The following is a 22,800-nucleotide window of genomic DNA, read 5'->3' on the forward strand; positions in this document are numbered from 1 at the left end:
AGTGGAAAAGGGTGATAATGAGAACTAGAGACAAATTGCAAAAACGGCGGCGAAGGTAATTAGGAGCGACAATGATGGTCACCGAAGAGTTCAGATTGCTATAACATTGGTTAGCAAGGCATTGGATGAGATTGTAGCTCAGGAATATGAGATAGTAGAGCATAACTTGGGATGAGTCACAGATGACATGGAATGTGAGGAGATCCAGGAAGGCATGGTTTCAATTAGAGAAAGGTTGAGGAAGGCAAATGAAAGGATTGTAAAGTTGGAGGTTGAAAACAGGTATTGGAGAGATTGCCAGCCTATCCAACAGTTGCATCAGGCAGCCCTTCCTGAGGACAGTGGGAGCATCGCAGAAGAGATATCGGCTCAGTTGCACGAAGTGAAGGATTGGATCCACGATACAATCCAAGATGGGTGAAATTTCCTGCCTTCCTTTGTCTCTACATTTAGGTCATTGGTGGCTATTAGAGACAAATTCAGAGCATTTGAAGGGGAGTGGAAGGATTTCCTTCCAGTCAAGGACTTAGCCATTCCCAGGCTACAGGCATTCATTGAGCTACTGGAGAAATATTTGGAAGGAGCCAAGTTGATAGATGAAGGAGGACTGAGTACAGTGGAGTCTTGGTTTGTTGCCTTGACTATCAGATTGAGAATACTTGAAGAGATACAGAATGAGATTGCATAGCACAGCCTAGGCATTGACACTTTCATTTCAACCATGTTGAGCGATGTTGGGGTAGCACTTGATTTTGAAGATATCAAAGAGGAGAACATTAACAAGACAGAATTTGGATCAAGATTGGATGAGTTGGGGAAGGTTGCTGTCAAGAAGAAACATTTGGGCATCCTTGCCTCTCTTAATGCCTTTATCGGATATGCAAAAGAATATGAGAAGGATCATGAGAAAACACTGCAAGCGGCGAGCAACATGATGAATTCAGTTGAGCTCAAGATGAAGCATACACTTTGCCCTCCCATGAAGGAAGTCAACGACATGTTAGCCAAGTTCATCACTTTGGTTAAAAAGATGAAAGAAAAGGGTAGAACTATATTAGAAGATCATTTGATGTAAGCCTAAGTGGCAATTTCTCCTCCGTTTGGGTAGGATAGGTGTCTGATTTTGATTGGCTACCATTTTGGTGCCTTCTCATTGCTTGCCACTTTTTCTTTTTTTTCATTGGTCCATTGATGAGGTGGCATTTTCTCATTGGCCAATGGGGTGGCAACCCTAATTAGGGTTTCTAGGATCCAATCGCATCTTTGCCTCCCTTAATGGCTTTATCAGATATGCGAAAGAATATGAGAAGGATCATGAGAAAACACTGCAAGCAACGAATAACATGATGAATTCAGTTGAGTTCAAGATGAAGCATACACTTTGCCCTCCCATGAAGGAAGTCAACGACATGTTAGCCAAGTTCATCACTTTGGCAAAAAAGATGAAAGAAAAGGGTAGAACTATATTAGAAGATCATTTGATGTAAGCCCAAGTGGCAATTTCTCCTTCTTTTGGGTAGGATAGGTGTCTGATTCTGATTGGCTACCATTTTGGTGCCTTCTCATTGGTTGCCACTTTTTTTTTTTCATTGGTCCATTGATGAGGTGGCATCTTCTCATTGGCCGATGGGGTGGCAACCCTAATTAGGGTTTCTAGGATCCAATCTGGATCGTTGATTTTCTCTTAATCTCTATCGTTGGTTGTAATTTTGGCCTCTATATAAGGCCATTTGCTCTCATTTGTAAAGGGTTGAAGAAAATTGTTGCTTAAGATAATACCAAAATTGCCCGTCTTTATCATTGTTGTGACTTGCATGGTGATTAAGAACATTTGGTGTTATTGCATGGTTTCTACTTCCAATAGTTGAAGTTAGATTTCATTGAAGCTATTGAAGTAGATTTTATTTTGAGAAAGTTGTTAGGTAAGAGTAAGAGTAGATGGATAGTTGCATGGGGATATTAGTGGATGTTTGATAGGGATCTATAACTAGGCCACTAACATCCTAGTGGCTTTTTAGAAAGCCTTGTGTGGTAAACTAGTCTTTTTTTCTCTTGAATCATTGCATCTATGGAGGTAGAGCCGCTAGTAAGCTTTCATCAGATTTGATCCCCGTCCATTTGCTAATCTTTCCATTCATAGGAGTAGGAGTAGAGCAGTAGATAGTTTATTAGTTGGAGTTCAATCGAGAGAGAAGTTAGGAGAAGCATCATTGGTAGACACACCCCCTATCATCACCACCATCAACATCATTTGACACTCATACAAAACCATCACCATCACACCAAAAAAAATCCAAATCAATGACCAACGTAAGGCTGCCTACGTGATTACCAACAAATCACATCGATATAACTGAGTTAGTATCCATAGGTGTAAGGAACATTTGAGTTTTTTCTCATGTCTTCATGAGTATTAACTTTTCGAGAGAGGAATTGAGTGTTCGATATCTTGTATCGAGTATTCAATTGCTATATGTTATGTGGTGGTACAAAACTGACATCGGCAGTTCCCTTGGGATGTGTCCTCCCCCCCCCCCAAAAAAAAAGAAGCCAGCATTTTGGGGATGGGGACTTGCATCCGTCCCCCATTTTTTATAACACAAAAAAAATGTCACTTTTTCTGTCCCCCCACCTGACGTCCCCAAAATTGGCAAACTTTTTTGCTGCCTCGATGTCCCCTATCATCCCCATCTTGGAAACTTGGAGGATTATAGGTATTATGTAGTACTGATATCAGCTTGTAGTGATTGTGATCAGAAATAATACTTTTAGCTTTTGGCCTTATTTGGCTTATTTTTGCAATTGTAATGCACAAATCATAATTTGATCTTTTGTATAGCAGTATTACTAGGGATGCATTTCTGTCATAATTTGAACTGTCCTGAATATAGGGACAGCCCAAGAACTTCCAAAACCCCAACCCTTGGCTTCCCATAAAATTAATGCTTGAATTTTGATAGTTTGTTTAACTACTGCTCTTACGTAAACTCTCATTTTAAGTTATTTAACACAAACATTATTTAACTACAAGGTAATCCTTTGATGGCATTCATCTTCATGATTTTAGATCTTCATCATTGCCATGTCATGTTGTATGAGCCCTGTGGCAAATGCACTAAAATAAAATGTCATATCTTCCATGTACTTTGTCATTGAGTCTTCATTGCATGTAATCCTCCAACATTTAGCAGGCTAGGTACTATCTTGTAAGAATTGGTACATGTCTCTAGTAGAGAATATACATAGTTTGAGTATCTAGTCAATGCTCAAATAGGTGTCTCCATACCCAGTTTCTATCATATTGCAATGAAAGATTCATCATTGATTCTTTATCGACCCATACATGGTTTTGTCGCACTTTGACATTCTTGGTGCAACATTAGCTCCATTTCTTGTTAGGGAGAGGGATAGTGAGATCATTGGACCATATTAGCAAGAGATTCTACATTGAGGGGGACTTCATTGTCTCCCTTATCTTTCATGTGGGTTCTTTTTCCCAACATATGCTTTTATCCATCTCATTCACAATTCAAAGATTTTTGTGTTTCCATACTTCTTTTGGGGAGGGGTTTTGTCTCACTAGGTTTTCTCCTTTTGCATGAGATTACATTGTATTTGTACATGGGTACCTAACATGGTCTAGTAGCCTAGAGTTAGATCCATCTTGTACTGTGGGCATACATTCTCCCTAACTTGCACTTAATGGGGGTGTTGTGTTTAATTGTTGCACCTAGTAAGTCATTCCTATAAGTTCTAGACACACATATTACTTAAGTTTACTGTAATGTTCTGAGCATAGATTTGACCCTACACAATAGGGCTTTGAGTAGTGAAACCACTAATTTGACTCCTAACACTTGCACAACAATGCCTATATGGTCTTTGGTATTGCACACCATACTATATGACAAGGTGGCTCTCCACTTGTATGGTGCTTTCTCTCTACTTGTAGAGCCAGATTAATCACATTATCTCCCACTACCACGCATGTGGCAATTACTTATTTTGTTCCTACATGTTGAATGAGATCCTTAACACCAAGTATGTATTATAAGTGCAACCCTTTGGCCCTTCACTATGGCCAATAGAACCCCCCTATAAGAAAAAGTTCCTCCCCTTACCATATGTTAAGATGTGTTGGCACCGTACTTCACACCCATACCTTGGCAGCGAGCTATGAGATCTTTGAATAAAATATATTTGCTTTCAAAATTGCAATGGAAAGTTTGGGCTCCACGATGTATCCTTCGATACAACAATACTGCTTTATTTATTTCCAAATATCGAGCTATTTCTTGATTGCTAAGTATATTACCACTGATAAAGAAAATAACATAGATCATACAATGACAATAGAAAAATTGTTGACAAAGATTATAAAATATTTTAGATTTTTAAAAATTTGTCTTCAAGTGAAGATGTCACAAAGTTAGATAAACAAGAAAATCGGTGTGAAGAGTGATTCCCACTATAGTTACAATCACCAAACTAGGGAGGATCTCGCACCTTGAAATGACACACTAAAACACTCAATTCCAATTTGAATTATGATATACGAAATATAAAACTTCATGATGATTTCCATGCCAACCATTGCCTTATCAAGACCTCTAAGAATTTTCTAGAAGGTTGCCATAGGCTGACATGACTTATTATTTACAATTATCACTTTAAAAAAAATTATAATTAAATTAGTTAATTAAAATATTTTGTATGATATTATTTAAAATTGGGACAAATTATCCAAATAATTTATTGAAGTTATTTAAATATGTCGAGGACATTGTAGCCCTCCTAACCCAATGATTCCTTGCCCTTAAGCAATTGCAAGCTCATATGCTCCAAAAATCTGCTTGTTATCCCGCATGGCATCTTTGAGTGACGAATCTTTTCAACGCACTAAGTACTCCTTGATGGTTCGTGACCTCCCCTAAAATTAGTGATCTCTACAGGCTCCAAAGAAAGTCTACCCTCTTTGTTTATAGGTGGAGCTCTTCAGAGCCTGTGACAAGTTGCCCAACCGCCTTTTTGAGGCATGAGACATGAAATAAATTGTAAACTTGACTACCTTCGGGAAGCTCCAACTTCGCAGGCAACTTCTACTCTCCATACCACCATGTATGGTCCATAGAAGCAAGGCTTGAGCTTCTTGGTGCCACTCTTCAAAGAAGACTACCTATATGGCTATAATCAGAGCTAGATCAAATCTCCCACCTCAAACTCTACTCAATCCTTTGTCAACTGACATATGTTTTTTGTTGATTTTGGGTGCGCAGTAGATTGTCCTTGAGACCTTGAAGGATATTGAGTCTCTCTTCCAACCACTCCTTGGTCCTCGATGCTTGATTGTCTCACAATTCCAAATCCACAAATGATGCATCCTCATATATATAAAGAGCCTTGAAAGGTGTCATGCCTATAGTCATCTGATAGGTAGTGTTGTAGTAGTACTCTCCCAAATGAAGCTGATGGATTCACACTTTTTGTTGTGTTGCTACTTAGTTTCTCATGAAACGCTGAACCACTTATTCACAATCTTAGTCTAACCATTTGTATGAGAATGATAGCTTGTATTTGTTGATAACTCTGTGCCTGCCAATCAAAAACTTTCTATCCCAAAAGTGCGGAGGAAACATTTATCTACGTCACTGACTATGTTTTGTGGAAGGCCATGCTAATGAATCACATCTCACAAGAAAAACTCTACTACCTAGACTTTTCGAAGCTTCTTGGGAATGACAAAGAAATGTGCATATCGAGTCAACCAATGCACCACAACATAGAGACAATCCTTATCCTACACCTTTGGAAGTCTAGTGTTGAAATTCATCAAGAGTGTCTCCCATTTTTGACCAGGTATCAAGGACCCACTAGAAAAGTATGCTCAAGTTTATTCTATTGACAAGTGGCACACTCCTTGACATATTGTAGCATATCATCTTTGAGGCCCTTCCAAGAAAACCTCTCACAAGTTTGTCTATACGTCTTTAGGCAATTTGGGTGTTCTACCAAGGGTGAGCATGAATCTCCCTCGAGATCCTCTCTTTTATATTTTAGTTTGTCACCAAGTAGATCCTATCCTTGTAGTAGTTGATATCATCCACCACCTTGTACCTATTGCCCTAAATTTGGTCATCCAACAATTAACAAGCAAAAATGTTCTTGGAGTACTCAACTAACAAATGAGCCATCCAATCAGCTGAAATATGTGACTGTAAAGATATGGAAGGTCTCCTAGACAATGTGTTGGCCCCCACATTCTTAATCCCCTTTACATACTCCATGTCAAAGTCATATGCTTGCATTTTGCTCACCCATTTTTGTTGCCTCTCATTCAAATCTTTTTGCTCCAATAAATATCTCAAATTGTTGTGGTTGGTCCTCACCACAAATCTTTCTCTAATGAGCTCCTATTGAGACTTGGCCAACAAGTGCATTATCATAGATTGAGTGCAATCTCTTGGATCCTGAGGTCTTTCAACTCTCAAAAGCAATGGGATGATGGTCCTACATCAAGGTTGCACTAATGCCTTTGCTTGATACATCACACTCAAGGGCAAAGGATCTAGTGAAGTATGGTAGTGCCAGAAGTGGACACGTACTTATGACTTCCTTTAGCTCGTCAAAAGCTCCTTGTGTTTCCTCATCCCAATAAAATGCTCCCTTCTTTGTTAGATGTGTCAATGGTGCCCCTAGCTGCGGAAACTCTTTCACAAACCTTTTGTAGTAAATACACAGTCCAAAGAATTTGTGCATCTTTGTTTGTGTCTTGGGTGTTTGCTAATCAAGAATTGCTTGAATCCTCTTCTAATGCACTTGAACTTCTCAGGTGTTGACGAAGTGTCCCAATTATAAGATTTTAGTCATCCCAATTGACTGACTCTATGATCCCTAATACTTCATCTAAGTGCCTTAGGTGCTTCTCCCATGTCTTGTTGTAAATAAGTATGCCATCAAAGAACAACAAAAATTTACAGAACTACTTGATGAAGATGCGGTTCATGCAAGGCTGGAAAATGGATGTAGAATTGGTCAATCCAAACGGCATGACCAAAAGCTCATAGTGTCTGCAGTGGCAACATAATGTTGTCTTCTAGATATCTTGCTCCCTCATGTAGATCTGGTGAGACTTGGAACACAAATCAATTTTGGAGCAGGCTACTCCATGTAGTTCATCCAACAACTCATCAATCTTCAGGATGGGGTATCTATTCTTGATTGCCTTCTTGTTCAATTGTTTGTAATCAATGAACAACTTGAGAGTTTCATCCCTCTTCACCAAAACTATCGAAGATGCAGACGGACTAGGGCTAGGCTTGATCCAACCTTTGTCAAAGATCCCCTAGATTGTCTTCTCTATCTCGTCCTTAAACTTCTTGGAATGGTGACAGGGATGATGTGATAATTGGCTTGGCTCCCTCCAACTCAATGTGTGCTCAAACCCTCTCTATGTAGGGGTGTACTGGGCAAAATGTCTGCAAAGACTAAACTATGCTTGCTCAACACTGCCTGAAGCTCATCATCATGGTAGTATACTTGTTGCACAGTCAATGGCTTCATTGAAACCAAACATTGTGCTGCCCAAACAACTTCATCATGTCTGAAAATTGCTTCTCACTCAATGGCTTCGTTGAAACCAAACATTGTGCTGCCCAAATGACTTTATCATATCTGAAAATTGGACATTCCTCTCAACACCACCTTCTTGTTGTCCACCTCAAATGAGAACCCCATCCTTTTGAAACTTTGTGTATACTAGTCAAGAGTTTCTATCCATGCCTAATATGACATTAGTATCATTCAAGTCAACAAACAATTTAATCATTTGTTACAGTGTAGTTACTTGTTGTAATGCTTAGCTGCATGACCAAAATGGTAGTAAATTTTCTCCTACCACCTTGACGTTGAATCCTTCATGCTCTCTGTCATATGCAAACCCCTCTTGGTGACGAGTGATGAAAGTGAGTGTGGCTCTGCTATTGAGCATGACTAGCACTCGTCGCCCTTGGAGGGTACCTCAGACCTAAAAGAGATTGCACCACGGAGTCTTGAATAGTGCGGCAATAATGCCTCCCATTCTCACGAGTGTCACAATCCTCTCAACGCGATTAGTTTTTTCTTTAGTCTCCTTTTACTTCAAATTCCTCTCTCCTTGTTTTCAGACATTACTTTTGATGTAATGAATCTTTCCTTTGCCAAAGCATTGGTGACCCGGTTTCCAAGGTTCTTTACATGTGTAACAAAGCTTTCTTCTTCTCAGCTCTTTGTCACATGGCCTTTCCCATTGAGGATTTCTTTGGAAATGTTTTCTTGGCCTATTTCCTTGTGTGTGAATAGTGGTTTGGCATGTGTGTTACTCTTGGAGGAAGAGGGTGAAGTAGTCATGTCACATACCTTCGTGTACATCGTCGTGAGTGTGTTGGGATTGAAACCTTTTACCCAACCCTTAAGGGGTTCCATCATCTGCCCATGAACAATGCTACTAGTCTTCTCTTAGACATGTTAGTAGCCAGTACTAATAGCTTTGAAATTTTGAGATGTAATTATTCATTTTTTTGGTTTGTTTTGGTTGTGCCAACTCCTTGAAGTTGAATTCTGGATTCATCGCATCAAGCAATTAACAATTCTATCTGTGAAATAAGCCATATGAAGTGACCCAATCATAACCAAGGGTGACCATCCCATGGTGCAACCATTCTTGAGCAATTCCCTCAAGTGTATGGCTGCAAATTTGATTTCTTCATCTTCGACCATCGGATTGAGTTGAAAGTAGGTATCTACCTCTTGTGTCCATGCTCTTGCCAATTTCTTTTTGGACCCATCAAAAACAGATAGGCTCAGCTTGGCGACCTTCCACTTGATGCCATTATTGTGATAATCCACAATTTCGCATAATCCTTGAAAGATAGCTTAGCTCAAAATTCAACATCAAACCAATCTTCAATTTCCAAGAAGGCGGGATCTTGCTCTCATTGTTGTTCAATTCTTTGATGAAATGTTAACATCAATGGGTGTGTGTGAGAACATTGTGTATGGGGCTTTCCATTGACAAAATTCTCACTATGCCCATTATGATTTCCATTTGTCCTTCTATCAAAAGCCAATGTGTTTTGCCAATTTGATGTTGTCCTTTTGCCAAAGTCTCACCAAGTTGTTCTTTCACCAAAGTCTCATTGAGTTGTTGTCCTCTCGTTAGCTCTTGTAGCAATGCCATCATTTCAGTATTTGATTCCCCCATCTTGTCTATTGTTTTGAGATATTGTCGGCATCCAACGTTACCCAAAAGGTTGGCAAGATCACTGGCTCTAATATCATTATAATGTATCGAACATAGATTTGATTTTGCACAGCAAGGCTTTGAACAGTTAAATCACCAATTTGACTCCCTAGCACTCGCATGACAAGGCCCGTATGGTCTTAGGCCTTGCACAATGTACTGTACGACAAGGTGGCGCTTCACCTGTACAACTAGGTTAATCATACGGTCCTCCACTTTCAGTTGTGTGGAAATTTACTGATTTCTTTTCTACACGTTGAATCAGATCTTCAACACCAAGTATGTAATTATAAGTGCAACTCTTTGACTCTTCACCCATATGGTCAATGGAAACACCCATGTGCCATATGACACCGCTACTTCACACTCGTATGTTGGCAATGTGCTATTAGATCTCCGAGTAAAATATATTTTCCTATAAAATTGCAATGTAAAGCTTGACCCCCATGATGTATCCTTTCATATGGTGACATTGCTTTATTTATTTCCAAATGGTGAGCTATGCCTTCATTGCCAAATTTATTACCATTGATTAAGGAAATAACACAGATCATACACCAACAACAAGCAAATCCTTGACAATGATTATAGAATATTTCTGATTATTACAAGTTTGGCTTCAAATGAAGACCTCACAAATTTGGATAGACAGGCATATTAGGGTGAGGAGTGACTCCCACCGAAATTTTGATGGCCAAACTTGGGAGGATCTTGCACCTCTGAATTGGCAGACCAGAACTCTCAATTCCAATTGGCATCACGATACTTAAGTAATATAAAACTCCACAATGATTTCCTAGGATGCCAACCATTGCCTTATAAAGGCCTCCAAGAAGTTTCTGGATGGTTACCATAGGCTGACATGACTTATTACCATTTTATCACCTTTTAATTTATAATTAAATTAATTTTGAAGTAGTCCATATGATATTATTTAAAATTGGGACCACTAAACCAATTAATTGAATTAAATAATTTAAAATTTGCAGGGTCATTACATTTACCTAGGGACCACATAGGAACCTTCTTACTTTAGGTGCTGTTATCACTTTATCACTTCTCCACCTTAATTGGGATTTCCACCTTTGATGGACTTATCATTTTATCACATTTTCACATTTGGAGGGTGATAATTTGTCTCTTTGATTATCATGTCATAAGAATATGACACTTTACATATTCTTATGCATTCCTTTGTTCTCATCTTGGCCTTATTGACCAAGGGGTCTCCTTTGTAATATAAATTCTAGTTGAGTCAATGAAGTGAGTTCAGTTAATCTATTCTATCTCTTACATTCTTGGTGAGGATACAGTTTATTCTTGTCATATATATTCTATCTTGTTATTGTGTTTTTCATTAGGCCTCTAGATTGCGGGTGGCTACTTCATAGCCAAATCGTACAGCAATTTCCAAAATGGTAGAAAAGAAACAAACAATCACTCAAACTATTAAATCAACTAGGGCATTCACGGGAATCAGAGAATACATAAAATAGTTGACCAAAAACAATGACTAGTAGACTTCTGCCAAGAAATGATGACACTAGTATAATCAAATATCAAAATGCTTGAAAATTGATCAAGTAGTCCTTGAAGTAATCTGGACACTTTGTAGGGCTTTAACAGCTTAGAAAATTCTCAAGAAAGTTACTTTGAGAACTCATTGAAATTTGTTGTAACAAAATCCTGTGGCGATTATGTTTATAACCTTGATTCCAAAACAAAACAAAAAAATATCACTAGTCCAAATCCTTTGCATGAACTCTGTTTATGGCAGTCATTGTGTTTCTAGTCTTTTTCACTTTGCATATTTACTATTAGTATACTGTGGCAGAGAACTGATAATTTTCAGCTGGACTGGCATGCATCATATAACACCAATAATGTTTCTTTCATTTGATATGTTGTAGGCATACCACAAAATATGTGTAACGTATGTATGCTTTATAAGAAGTATAGCTCACCAAATAAGTATCTATATAATAACTAAAATGATTTACAGAAGCATATAGCGTTTTAGTTTTCTAATGGATTTGCCAGTCCCAATGTTATCTGATTAACTCTCCAGGGAGTTTAAGTGAAGTATGAACCATGCAATTCTTTAGTTCCATGATTTCTTCCTTCAGCTCAGGTGGTGTTCAATTGTTTGCTAGGAGTTGCTATCCTTGTGTATGAGTGATTCTCCCACGTGACACAGATGTAACTGATTGTTTTTTGGGAGAAAATTGCCATGTGAAATGAAAGGAATTAATACCATATGTTACTTTATCAAATCAAAATGTGTTGTATAATGGCGATTTAACTCAAATCCATAAAACATCTACTGTCTATTCAAATCATAAAGGTGATCAACTATCATAAATATGCTTTGCCATATTGTCAAGGGAAAGGTTTGAGTGATTCCATAAACTTCTTGGAAATCAATCTGTTCTGTTTGGTTCCTAGAAGACAATGGGAATTGGCTTTTTCATAATCCGGATTTGAAAAAAATTGTGTTTGTTTCAAAATTGGCAAAATGGAATTAGAATACCAGACTTCTGATTTTATCTCAAAACCAGGTTATCAGACTTCCCACTAGCAACTAAGAATTGAAAATCAAAACCTGGTTATGCTTTTTGAGGAGTGAAAAAATTAGATTGGACTATTTTTTTGGAGTCTACGTTCAACTCCAAGCTTACGCATAAAAATGTACCTTTCTACTCATCTTATGAGTGAAACAAACGCTACAAGTAAAATCCAAAAAATAGGAATGAAGATTTGCAAAACTTTGATTTGGCTAAATCAAGATTTCTACAATTCCACGAACCGAACAGACATTTTGATTCTTGAGTGGGACATCTGGAGTCTTCTCAATTCTATCAGCTAGCTTTTGTTACCATTAGTTCAGTTTCTGTGCGACTCCTCTTGAGTGATTAGTTATATGCACAGTTTTTTCTTTTCAAAAGAAAAACTTAGTATCAGATGGCGGATTTTGAACTTTTTCTGTCATTTACTTCAAATTTCATTAGGAATATTGAGTGCACCTTCATATTGGCTTTCTACTGACATGTCATTTTGTTTGCAGATTGTTGTGATGGAAGTGATGAATATTCTGGGAAAACAGGATGTCCAAATACATGCATGAAGATTGGAATGACTTTTGATGGAAAACAAATTGATAAACATTCAGCATACAGTGATAGTTCCACTATGAAAAAGCAAAACAGAGAACGATTGAGACAGAAACTTTTGTCAGAAGAAGATGATCTTGCATCATTGAACCAAGATGAGAAGCAAATCCAAGGCCTGATACAAAAGCTGAAGGGTAATGTGATAGTTTATTTGATGTGATGCTATAAACTCTTTACTCTTCATATAATGCTATAAATTCCCTTACAATGCTCTTGATATTGAAGATTGAATTTTTTAATGAAAAATAGTGATTACTGTTTAGAAATGGGAACTTTACTGAAAGGAATCATTATCAATAGTGTCCATGCAAAAGTAACCATTAAACTGAAATTGTTAATGACAGAATTAAAGGTGTTACCACTGTTGGAGCTGGTTCTCGTTGCTTCTCTACTGCTCTACTCCCAGAGTAACTGTTGTAGGCGTCGAAATGTACACTTGAGGCGAAGGCGGTACTAATAAAAGTGGTCAACTTTTTTGATCCAAAGTCAATTGTTTTCAGCATGTCGTAATTGTTCAGGAATATGCAGAGATTTTTTCTCATTTTTCAAACACTTAGTTATTTCTTGATGGGTGATTCATTACCAACATAGTCAACTTAGTTATTTCTTGATGGGTGATTCATTACCAACATAGTCAACTGGATCTGTATGTATAGCAATATTCTTTAGACGCTATTATTATAGAAATAGTCAGCAACAAAAATAATAATAGCATAGCAGTGAAAGGAACAATGTTTCAGGTGAAAGGCATTGAAAATTTGGAAGTATATATTCTTCTTTTCCTTGTGACTAAGGCCCAGAACTTCACTTCCAGGAGAATTCACTCGAGACATACGTTGAGAGTGGTTTTGTATCATTATTGAACCAAAATATTAGAGAATCTACCTTCCTTTGTGCACTTTTGTGTTCAGAATGTACCTGTTGGTTAACATATTGAAGACTATTTTGATGAAAACTCATTCAGTATTCATTTTGGAATCATATTTAAAGGTGCAAGGGTATTTGTAGTGGGAGAACTGTTATGTTCTTGAACAAGATCATAGATTCGTATAAAATAGTGTTTGTTGATAAAGTGTAAATATTCTCTTTGTGACAACTTAAGATTTGATATCTGCTTGCAACTGTGTTTTTGTCGAACTATTTGCTTCTTGCTTTCTCTTGATATACATGCTCCCTCTTATCGTTTTTGCTTCTTGTTTTCTCTTGATACACATGCTCCCTCTCATCGTGTTTTTGCTTGATAACTAAATAGATATAGCTGAACATGTGTGCATGTTCATGTCCATTTCTTGGTGTTAGTTGTCTGCTGAGACATCTAGGAAAACATGAAGTCAAAATAAAATTAATGCATGTTAAATTGTGTTACCCGGACCTCTTGCTACAAACGCATTTGTCCTTTTACATGAAAAATAAATAAATAAATAAATGTCTCCTTATTCCTTATAAAAATTATGATGCCTGTTTCTTAGAGTTACTTTCTTAGTGATACATTCTAGGAAGATACCAATTAAAGATAAAATTTGTTAATGTTGTAGCTTCGGTTGGATTGAACCAACCTAGAGATAATCATTCTATGGTTATTAGTTAACCATCAATTAGACTATATATATATATATATATATATATATATATATATATATATATATATATTGTTAATATTGTTTAAATGATTATTAACTTATAAACCATAGAAACGTAGAGACATGTCTCTTCTATTAATATTTATACATATTATTCTATATTTGGAACCAACAAAAAATTATGACAATGTTATTACATTTGGAAAAAAATGATCCTACAAAATTAACATGGTATCAGAGCACAAATTTTCCATAAAATAGATAGTTATCTTTCATGTGCCCAACTGCCAAAGAAAGAGATAGAGAGAGAGCTTGCCACACCACAGTGATGATTTAGTAGTCTAAAATGTTTGAAAATAATTTCTTATTTTAAGGCTGTCATTTTTTGTAATATTGTTGTGTATTATATGGCGACAAAATTGTTTTCGAGCATGAACAAGTCTTGGAAGGATATCGCACACGACGAAAGTTGTTGTCTCAAAACTTCATTACCGACAAAGAAGAAATTTGTCTTCGCATAGTCAAAACTATTTCCAAAGACAACGCAGTCAGTTAGCACTGACTAAATCGTACAACGCAGTTGAAAGTGCTTGATGGGCTTGTTAGCTTGTGTTGCCAAATGGTGTCGGTTCATTGTATTTGTAACTCAATGGTACTTGTATGAAATTTTATATATACATACCTCTTTTGAATGAAAAGTGATAGATTATGCCTATGGAAGTATTGGCAAGTATACTATTGAAAAGAAGAGACCTGGCACCTAACGTAAATCATGAAGACCAATGACAACTATGTCTACAGAAAATTCAGCCATCAATTCCTACATTGACGACAAGGCAAGTGTTTTGAGAGGTAATGAAAGAGAAGATAATTGTTAAGGCAATTAGCAGAAATAAATATTACGTTTCGGTGGAGGAACATAATGGTGTTAATACTGGAATTGAAGAAAATAAGAAAATTTTTGATGTCAGTTTTGTACCACTACATAACATATAGGAATTGAATACTTGATATGGAATATGAAACACTCAACCCTATCTTGAAAAGTAAATACTCAAGAAGAACACGAGAAAAAACTCCAAGGTTCCTTACACCTGTGGATATTAACTCAGTTATATTAATGTGATTTGCTGGTTAATCACGTAGGCGACCTTACGCTATTCTTTTAAGGATGTTGAACTTTTATTGTGATGGTGATGAAATATAACTTTGCAATGTATATTAGTGCCAAATGATGTTGATGGTGATGATGGAAGGTATGTCCACCAATAATGTTTTGATTCCCTAACTTTCTTTTTGGATGAACTCCAACTATTGAACTACTTGTTGCTTTACCTCTACTCCTATGAATGGAAAGATTAGCAAATGGACAAAGATCAAATCCAATGAAAGCTTACAAGCGACTCTACCTCCATAGATGCAATGATTCAAGAGAAAAAAGACTAGATTACCATGCAAGGCTTCCTAACAAGCTGCTAGGATGCTAGTGGCCTAGCTTATGGATCCCTATCAAACATTCACTAATATCACCATACAATTATCCATTTATTCCTACTCTTGCTTAACAACTTTCTTGAAATAAAATCTACTTTAACAACTTCAATGGAATTTAACTCTAACTATTGGAAGTAGAAACCATGCAATAACACCAAGTGTCCCTAATCACCATGCAAGTCACACCAATGATAAGAGAAGCAATTTTGGTATTACCTTAAGCAACAATTTTTTTCAACCCTTTACAAATGAGAGCAAATGGCCTTATATAGGGGCCAAAATTACAACCAACGGTAGAAATTAAGAGGCAAAATCAACTATCCAAATCAAATCCCAAAAATCTTAATTAGGGTTGCCACCCAATTAGCCAATGAGAAGATGCCACCTCATCAATGGACTAATGAAAAAAAGAGGAAAAGTGACAACCAATAAGAAGACACCAAAATGGTAGTAAATCAGAATCAAACACCTATCCTACCCAAGAAGAAGGAGAATTTTCCACTTGGGCTTACATCAAATGATCCTCTAATATCATTCTACCCTTTTCTTTCATCTTTTTAGCCAAGGCAATGAACTTGGCTAGTTTGTTGTTGACTTCATGGGAGGGCAAGGCATGTGCTTCATCTTGAGCTCAGTTGAATTCATCATGTTGCTCGGTGCTTACAGTGTCTTCTCATGATCCTTCTCATATTCTCTTGCATATTCGATAAAAGCAATGAGGGAGGCAAGGGTGCCCAAAAGTTTCTTCCTGATGGCAACCATCCCCAACTCATCCAATCTCGATCCAAAGTCTGTCTCATTGACGTTCTCCTCTTTGATATCTTCAAAATCAAGTGCAACCCCAACATCGACCATCATGGTTGAAATGGAAGTGTTAACGCCCGGGCTGTGCTATGCAATCTCATTCCGTATCTCTCCAAGTATCCTCAATCTGATGGTCAAGGCAACATACCAAGACTCCAATGTACTCATTCATCCTTCATCCACCAACTTGGTTCTCTCTAAATATCTTTCCGGTAGCCCAATAAATACTTGTAGCCTGGGAATGGCTAGGTCCTTGAATGGAAGGAAATCCTTCCACTCCCCTTCAAATGTTTTGAATTTGTCTCTAATAGCCACCAATGACCTGAATGTTGAGATAAAGGAAGGCAATAAATTTCTCCCGTCTGGAATTATGTCACTGATCCAATCCTTGATTTTGTCCAGTTGAGCCGCTATCTCTTCTATGTTGCTCCTACTGTCTTGTGGAAGGGCCGCCCGATGCAACTGTTGGATAGGCTAGCAGTCTCTCTAATACTTGTTTTTGGCCTCCAACTTTACAATCATTTTGTTTGCCTTCCTCAACCTTTCTCTAATTGAAACCATGCCTTCTTGGATCTCCTCACGTTCCATGTCATCAGGGATTCTTCCCAAGTTATGCGCTACTATCTCATACTCTTGGGCTACAATCTCATCCACTACCTTGCTAACCTTTAGTATAGCAATTTGAACTTTTCAGTGACCCTCATCATCACTCTTGATTACCTGTGCCACTGTTTTTGCAATTTGTTTCTTTTTCTCACTATCTTCTTTTTCCGCTAACCCTCAAATATCTTCAACTGTTCTGACAGTCACCACCTTGCCTCTTGGCACAAGCATTTGCTTTAATCATAGCAATGCAATGCATCTCCTCGAATTTGAATTTGGTTCAACTAGCAAAGCATCACCAACAGCCCCAAGTACTTGGCTTATTTCCTCAATATCAATTGGCCTATCCTCTTCTTCACTAGTCACTGCCATACCATCTCCATGTTGGTTTTCCAAGAGAGGAGAGTATTCAGTACTGTCGTTGTAACCACTTGATTCTGAATCAGAGCTCACCTCTACCAAGACCCTTTGTCCACTTGTATTGACCTCTTGGCTCCTAGCCTTAATTATGCTCTCCCTTGATGGTGCAACATTTTGTCTCTTTGCTGGGGGTTCCTGATGTTCTTTACTTTTCTCAACCTCCAAATTTCTCTTCTTGCTCTTAACTACTCTTTGTTGCTAGCTACTGCCCCCACCTTTCTGTTCGATTGACTCCGTTGGACCTCCTTTCTCCAGTTTCATCTTCTCATAAGTAAGGCATATCTTCCAACTTTCTAATTGCATTAACTTCTTACTGTACCATGATTTAGCGTGTAGATCAACTGTCCTTGTAACTGCCTCTAAGGAAGGATCCTGATGATCATCCCAATCCACTGGACCCAACTCTGTTCCATCCATTGTATCATAATCTTATCTTAGCACATTTTCATCATTTTCCTATTGATTGGGAATATCAAGGCCGCTCCATCTAATTGCCCTCATCATGCCCACTGACAATCTCACATGAAAGTCATCCTGTGCATTGGCCCAAAAATCTTCTATAGTAGGAATATGTTTGAATGTGTTTTCGTGAGATGCCTTGATAAGACCATTAGGATCAAATCCCTGTCTTGCTCTATAACATCCTAGATGATACCGTTCTAACTCCTTCGCAGTTGCAAAGACGATAGGATTGGGGCAAGTATCATTGCCTATTCCAAATGAGAAGGTAATCCCTATCTCACCTTTAAGCTTCATCATCTTGTCATAATGTTCAAGTTGCCTAGCCAACTCCATCAAAACTTTCTTGTCGGGTGGGTATCTTGGAAGTCTCTTGGGACAAATTATACTTCCTACTACTCTAATATATGTGAATTGCTGAAGTTTGATGAACCAACTTCCATACTTTTTAACTTTTTCTTTCGCTTCCAATGATAGCCTCTTAACAGGTGTCCCTTGCAATATCCTTACCATCTTCACGACAAAGGCATCATAAAACATTTTATAATCTTTGGTGTTGTGCAAATGAATCTGTGGATAACACTCATGCACCAAACATTGTCCCCGCCCATTGTCAATCACTCCTAAGGCCTTAAGTCCAAGATTTTCATATGGTCTCGCAACTAGATAGAAAAGATAGGACCCCATGTAGAATTGTTTTTGAATTTGCATTGTCCTTAGTTGCAACTCTAAATTTTCTCTTTCCATTTTCAATTTCTTCAATAAAATGGTACATCCAGTTCTCGAATTGCATACCTTGAGTTACACCCATGATCCAAATGAGAAGCACAATAAGGTCGCCATACTCTGACTTGCAATCTAACTAGGTGGGCTTTGACGACTTGGTAACTCCCTTCTTGCCCTCGTGTAACCAATTCTGCTTTAGATGAATGAAGTAGGCATCTTGATTATCTTGAAAGAACTTGGCCGCTTGATCCATCATTACCAATGTCATGCCTTTATGCTAGGAAATATTAAATACTTCTTCGACCACTTCTCTGTTGATGTTAGCCAACACCCTCTTCCCTTCATAAAAAATGATGGACTTGGTCATAATATCAAACCAGGATGCACACTCCATTACCAATTCCGGACAAGGCAAGGTAAGAGGGAAAGCCGCTGCGTGTACAATTCTGGTCTTGTGGATCTTCTTTGCCATGGGGGATTGTCCTTCCTTCAATCTGTCCTTCAACTGTACCATGTTCACTATGCCAATATTGGTATTAGCTATTCGCCTCACTTTAAAAAAAAAAGTGGTCTTAGGCATCATATTCTTGTTTGTACTAACATCTACCATCCCAAACACTTATTTCTGCCCCTTCATTCAAAATGATATGGACTACACTTATCAATCTCCAACCTTCTTTCTATCGATGGAATCTAGCTTATTTCTGCCTCTCCAAATCCTATCGCTACGCTTATCAATCTCCAAACTTTAATCGTAGGGGTGGGACTACTACTTATTTCTACCTCTTCATTACCTTAGGGTGGACTACACTTATATCTCCCAACTTCAATCTTAGGGTGGTCTAGCTTATTTCTGCCTCTCCAAGTGTCCTATTATGAAATCTACACTTATATCTCTCAATTTCAGCCTATCAATGGAAATGATGAAGTAGTGGATGAAAAGTGTAAGAAGAATATAAGGGAAACAAACCAAGCAAGAACAAGGTATAAAATTCGCGTTAAAAACCAATCTTCACTTTAAAGATAAACGAAAAACTTACCTTAAATTTGTCTTCTACCAACAATTGAGCCTCTTCAAATTCAGATTTGATCTTAGAAATTTCAGTCCTCCTCCAAAATATGATGCCTTAGCAAACAAATTGCTTGCAAAATCTGCCCTAAATCAAAATGTCGACTTCCCAAACTCGCCTTTAAATGCAAAAAACAAACCTTAAATTGCTTTGCCTCTTCACCAAATAAAATCACCATAGCTAGAAGAAGAAATCACTGCCGAGGGGAAAAAATCAGACTTTCCCTCTCGAAAATTGCCTTAGGGCAGAAATCACCCAACTTGAAGGAAGAAATCACTGCCAAGAAATGGAAAATTAGACCCCAAAAATCACCTTAGGGCAGAAATTTTCCCAATCTTGCAAGACTCACCTTAGGGTAGAAATTTTCCCAATCTTGCAAGAGGAGGTGGAAAGAATGAATGAGGAAATAAGAGGGGAGAAGCCCTTTCTTATATCCTCCAGTTGATGTCCAGAGTGGGCCGACCTGTTTGGAGGGAAACAAAATTTAAGTTAGACCTCCAAAGATGGTTGAGTTTTAAATGAAACATGAAAATAACTAAGCCCAATAGCGAAGTTGGCCCTTCTAATTGCCAATTTGATTCAGAATTGCAAAATAGAAATAAGGTAAGCCTAGGAGATGTCAAAATTTTCATTTAACAACATTTTGACAATTAAAATATCATTAAGATTGAATCTAGCAAGCCAAAATCAATTTTTGATTCCAAATTACCAATTTCCTTTAACATTTCTAAAATCCTTTAGTCAAAATTTCAACCATATTAATGAGATTTTGCAATTTAATCCAATTTCAATTTTGCAATTCAATTTCAAATTTTTAACAAAATAAATCATTTTCCTCGCAATTGAAAATCAAACTCTAAATCCAATTTCACTATCAAAAATTCTTTTCACTGAAAAATTTCAAGATTTTCCAAAACTACTAAATCTACAATTCATTTTGAAAATGCTCAAGCTTATACAATTATATCAAATTTTCAAAATCCATCTAAGTCCAAAATCCGCAAATTTTATCTTGCCAAATATCGTTTTAACCATCGAAAAAATGTTGTTTTATTTGTTTGACCTAAGGATAAAATTATGTGTTCCAGAAAAATCAAGTTTAGCACTACGTGAAAACAAATCAAATCCCCTCTTGGAAATTGTTCCCAACAACTCCGAAAATTGCCAAGGCTTGCTTGAAAAAGAGGGTTCCCAAAATTTTTGGGGCAATGGTGTGAAAACCTGACAACAAAAATAAGCAGTAAACTACCCGTAGGAGGGAACAAAGATATGATTAGTACATTGTTACACAATATGGCAAGCATAGAACATGTGAAGAATATTCGTGAACCCATGCCAATTCGTTTGGCTGATGACAACCTAAATAAAACTATCATCACTACTGGTAGTTGTGAAAGCTCAATGATAGACACAGTGAGTTATTAAATTTCTTTTGCTACACCATTAGAAGTTGTTGATGCACAGTTTATGGTGAACCATGAAATGTGTCCAGATTGTCAACTTATAATATTAGAGTATAAAATAAATAAAATCAATATCTTCAAGCTAAACTAACTAACTAACTAACTAACTAACTAACTAACTAACTAACTAACTAACTATATATATATATATATATATATATATATATATAAAATCATATATATATAATCGCTAGAATCCAAATCAAAATCAGAATAACAATAAAAGAATGTTGTTTTTGTGTTATTTGGTGGACATAAGACTACTATTGTATTCAATTGTACAAGATGTGGTGACAAATTAAATTAACACCTGTACGCAAACAAATTTGGTTTTGTTTGGACTCATAATACAAAAGTTGAATTTTCAAACAATAATGGAAGTGAAAAATACATGGATGAGAAGCCATAGGTATTCTGAACCAAAAGCAGTATCTTATTGGGAGCCAAAGTTATTAAAAATAATAAAACATTCCTATACACGATATTGACTTGATTGGACACTTACATTGGTTGGCAAGTAACGTATGTAAGGGAAGTAATATATAATAGCTATACATATCCTCAAGTTGGGAACCCCATAGCTAATGTTTCAATCTATAGAAAACAACATTCAAGGTCTAAATATGGGCGAGTATAATACACTAAGGTTAGAGAGTGATCACACCCTACAAGGTTAGGATATTGGAATTAGCAAGATTATTCTCATTAGTGGATGGATGATCAATTTGGGAGACATACCTGTAAATCTATATCTGCAAACTCTTCCAACATGGTATATTCACACTATGTAGTCAAGTGTCAATTCTATTTCCAGTAGCTGATATAACTTTGAATAGACACGACACTCATCTCTACAAGCCTTCCCATCATTCAATCAAGGGATAAAGAAATTAATCCAAATGGAATTGTATAAGAATATTAAATATAATCTATACAAGATGGAAGGGAATAAGCAATGGCATGTATCGATAAGCCACAAGAACAAGGGTTCATTCGTAGGATATTCAATAATCATTTAGCAAATGTTTATTCATAAATTGTCGTGACAACAAGAATCTACACACAAACTAGACAGTCATGAATCATCAGACTTGGGTTATCAAAGAGATGATTTATAAAAATGTATTTTCAACCATAGGATAACAATGATGCTCAAAACACTGAGCAGTTGATACGACAACACATGATTTACAGAGATGCATATACTTGGAACACACCTATGATATGTTCCGAGGAAAGTGAAATTTAGTTGTTGATGCGAAGTGGTTGAGAACAAGAAACAACTCAAGAGATGAAAGCTTGGCCTATTCGTCTCTATTACATTCTCCCTGAGTTCAAACAGTAACATTCTAAGATTTCAAACAATTCAAGAGTCGGAATTTTACATTGTGGGGGAGAATAATAACCAATGTCCATTCCTATTATTTGACAAATGGTTATATTGAGACATTTTTCAAGATTTGATGGACCTTCATTGAAACAACTTGTATCAAGGATGTTTATGTGCAGATTAAGTATTTCTTATCCTTGAGTATTACATTTATCTATTCGTTATATTCTTTCTCTTAATAATATTTCTATACATACTATAAAGAGTCATTTTCTTTTCCATTGTCTCTGAGGTTGTTCTTGTAGGAAAAGAAGGTTGGTACTTTACTGTCAAATATTGTGCAAAACTCAATCTTATGATAGTAGCTCCAAAGAAGTTTTGATCTAGAATTTATTATTCATCTA

At 36.9% G+C, this 22,800-nt stretch overlaps 1 protein-coding gene across 2 annotated transcripts in view; it reads left to right on the plus strand.

The window, feature by feature from the left end:
• LOC149539871 (kinase C substrate, heavy chain-like protein) overlaps positions 1 to 13,402 on the plus strand; it is a 54,790-nt gene extending 41,388 nt beyond the window's left edge. The window contains exons 5-6 of one of the 2 annotated variants that reach the window (XM_089801070.1): positions 12,342 to 12,581; positions 12,792 to 13,345. In XM_089801070.1, the coding sequence (XP_089657196.1) occupies positions 12,342 to 12,581; positions 12,792 to 12,904 (353 nt within the window). In that variant the 3' untranslated portion in view covers positions 12,905 to 13,345. Of the gene's footprint in view, positions 1 to 12,341; positions 12,582 to 12,791 lie in introns of both variants that reach the window. The other variant, XM_089801069.1, reaches the window with a different exon arrangement.
• The last annotated feature ends 9,398 nt before the right edge of the window (positions 13,403 to 22,800 follow it).

Source organism: Cupressus sempervirens, chromosome 9, assembly GCF_028749045.1.
Source record: "Cupressus sempervirens isolate cs-2001-9-10 chromosome 9, ASM2874904v1, whole genome shotgun sequence".
Lineage (NCBI taxonomy): Eukaryota > Viridiplantae > Streptophyta > Pinopsida > Cupressales > Cupressaceae > Cupressus > Cupressus sempervirens.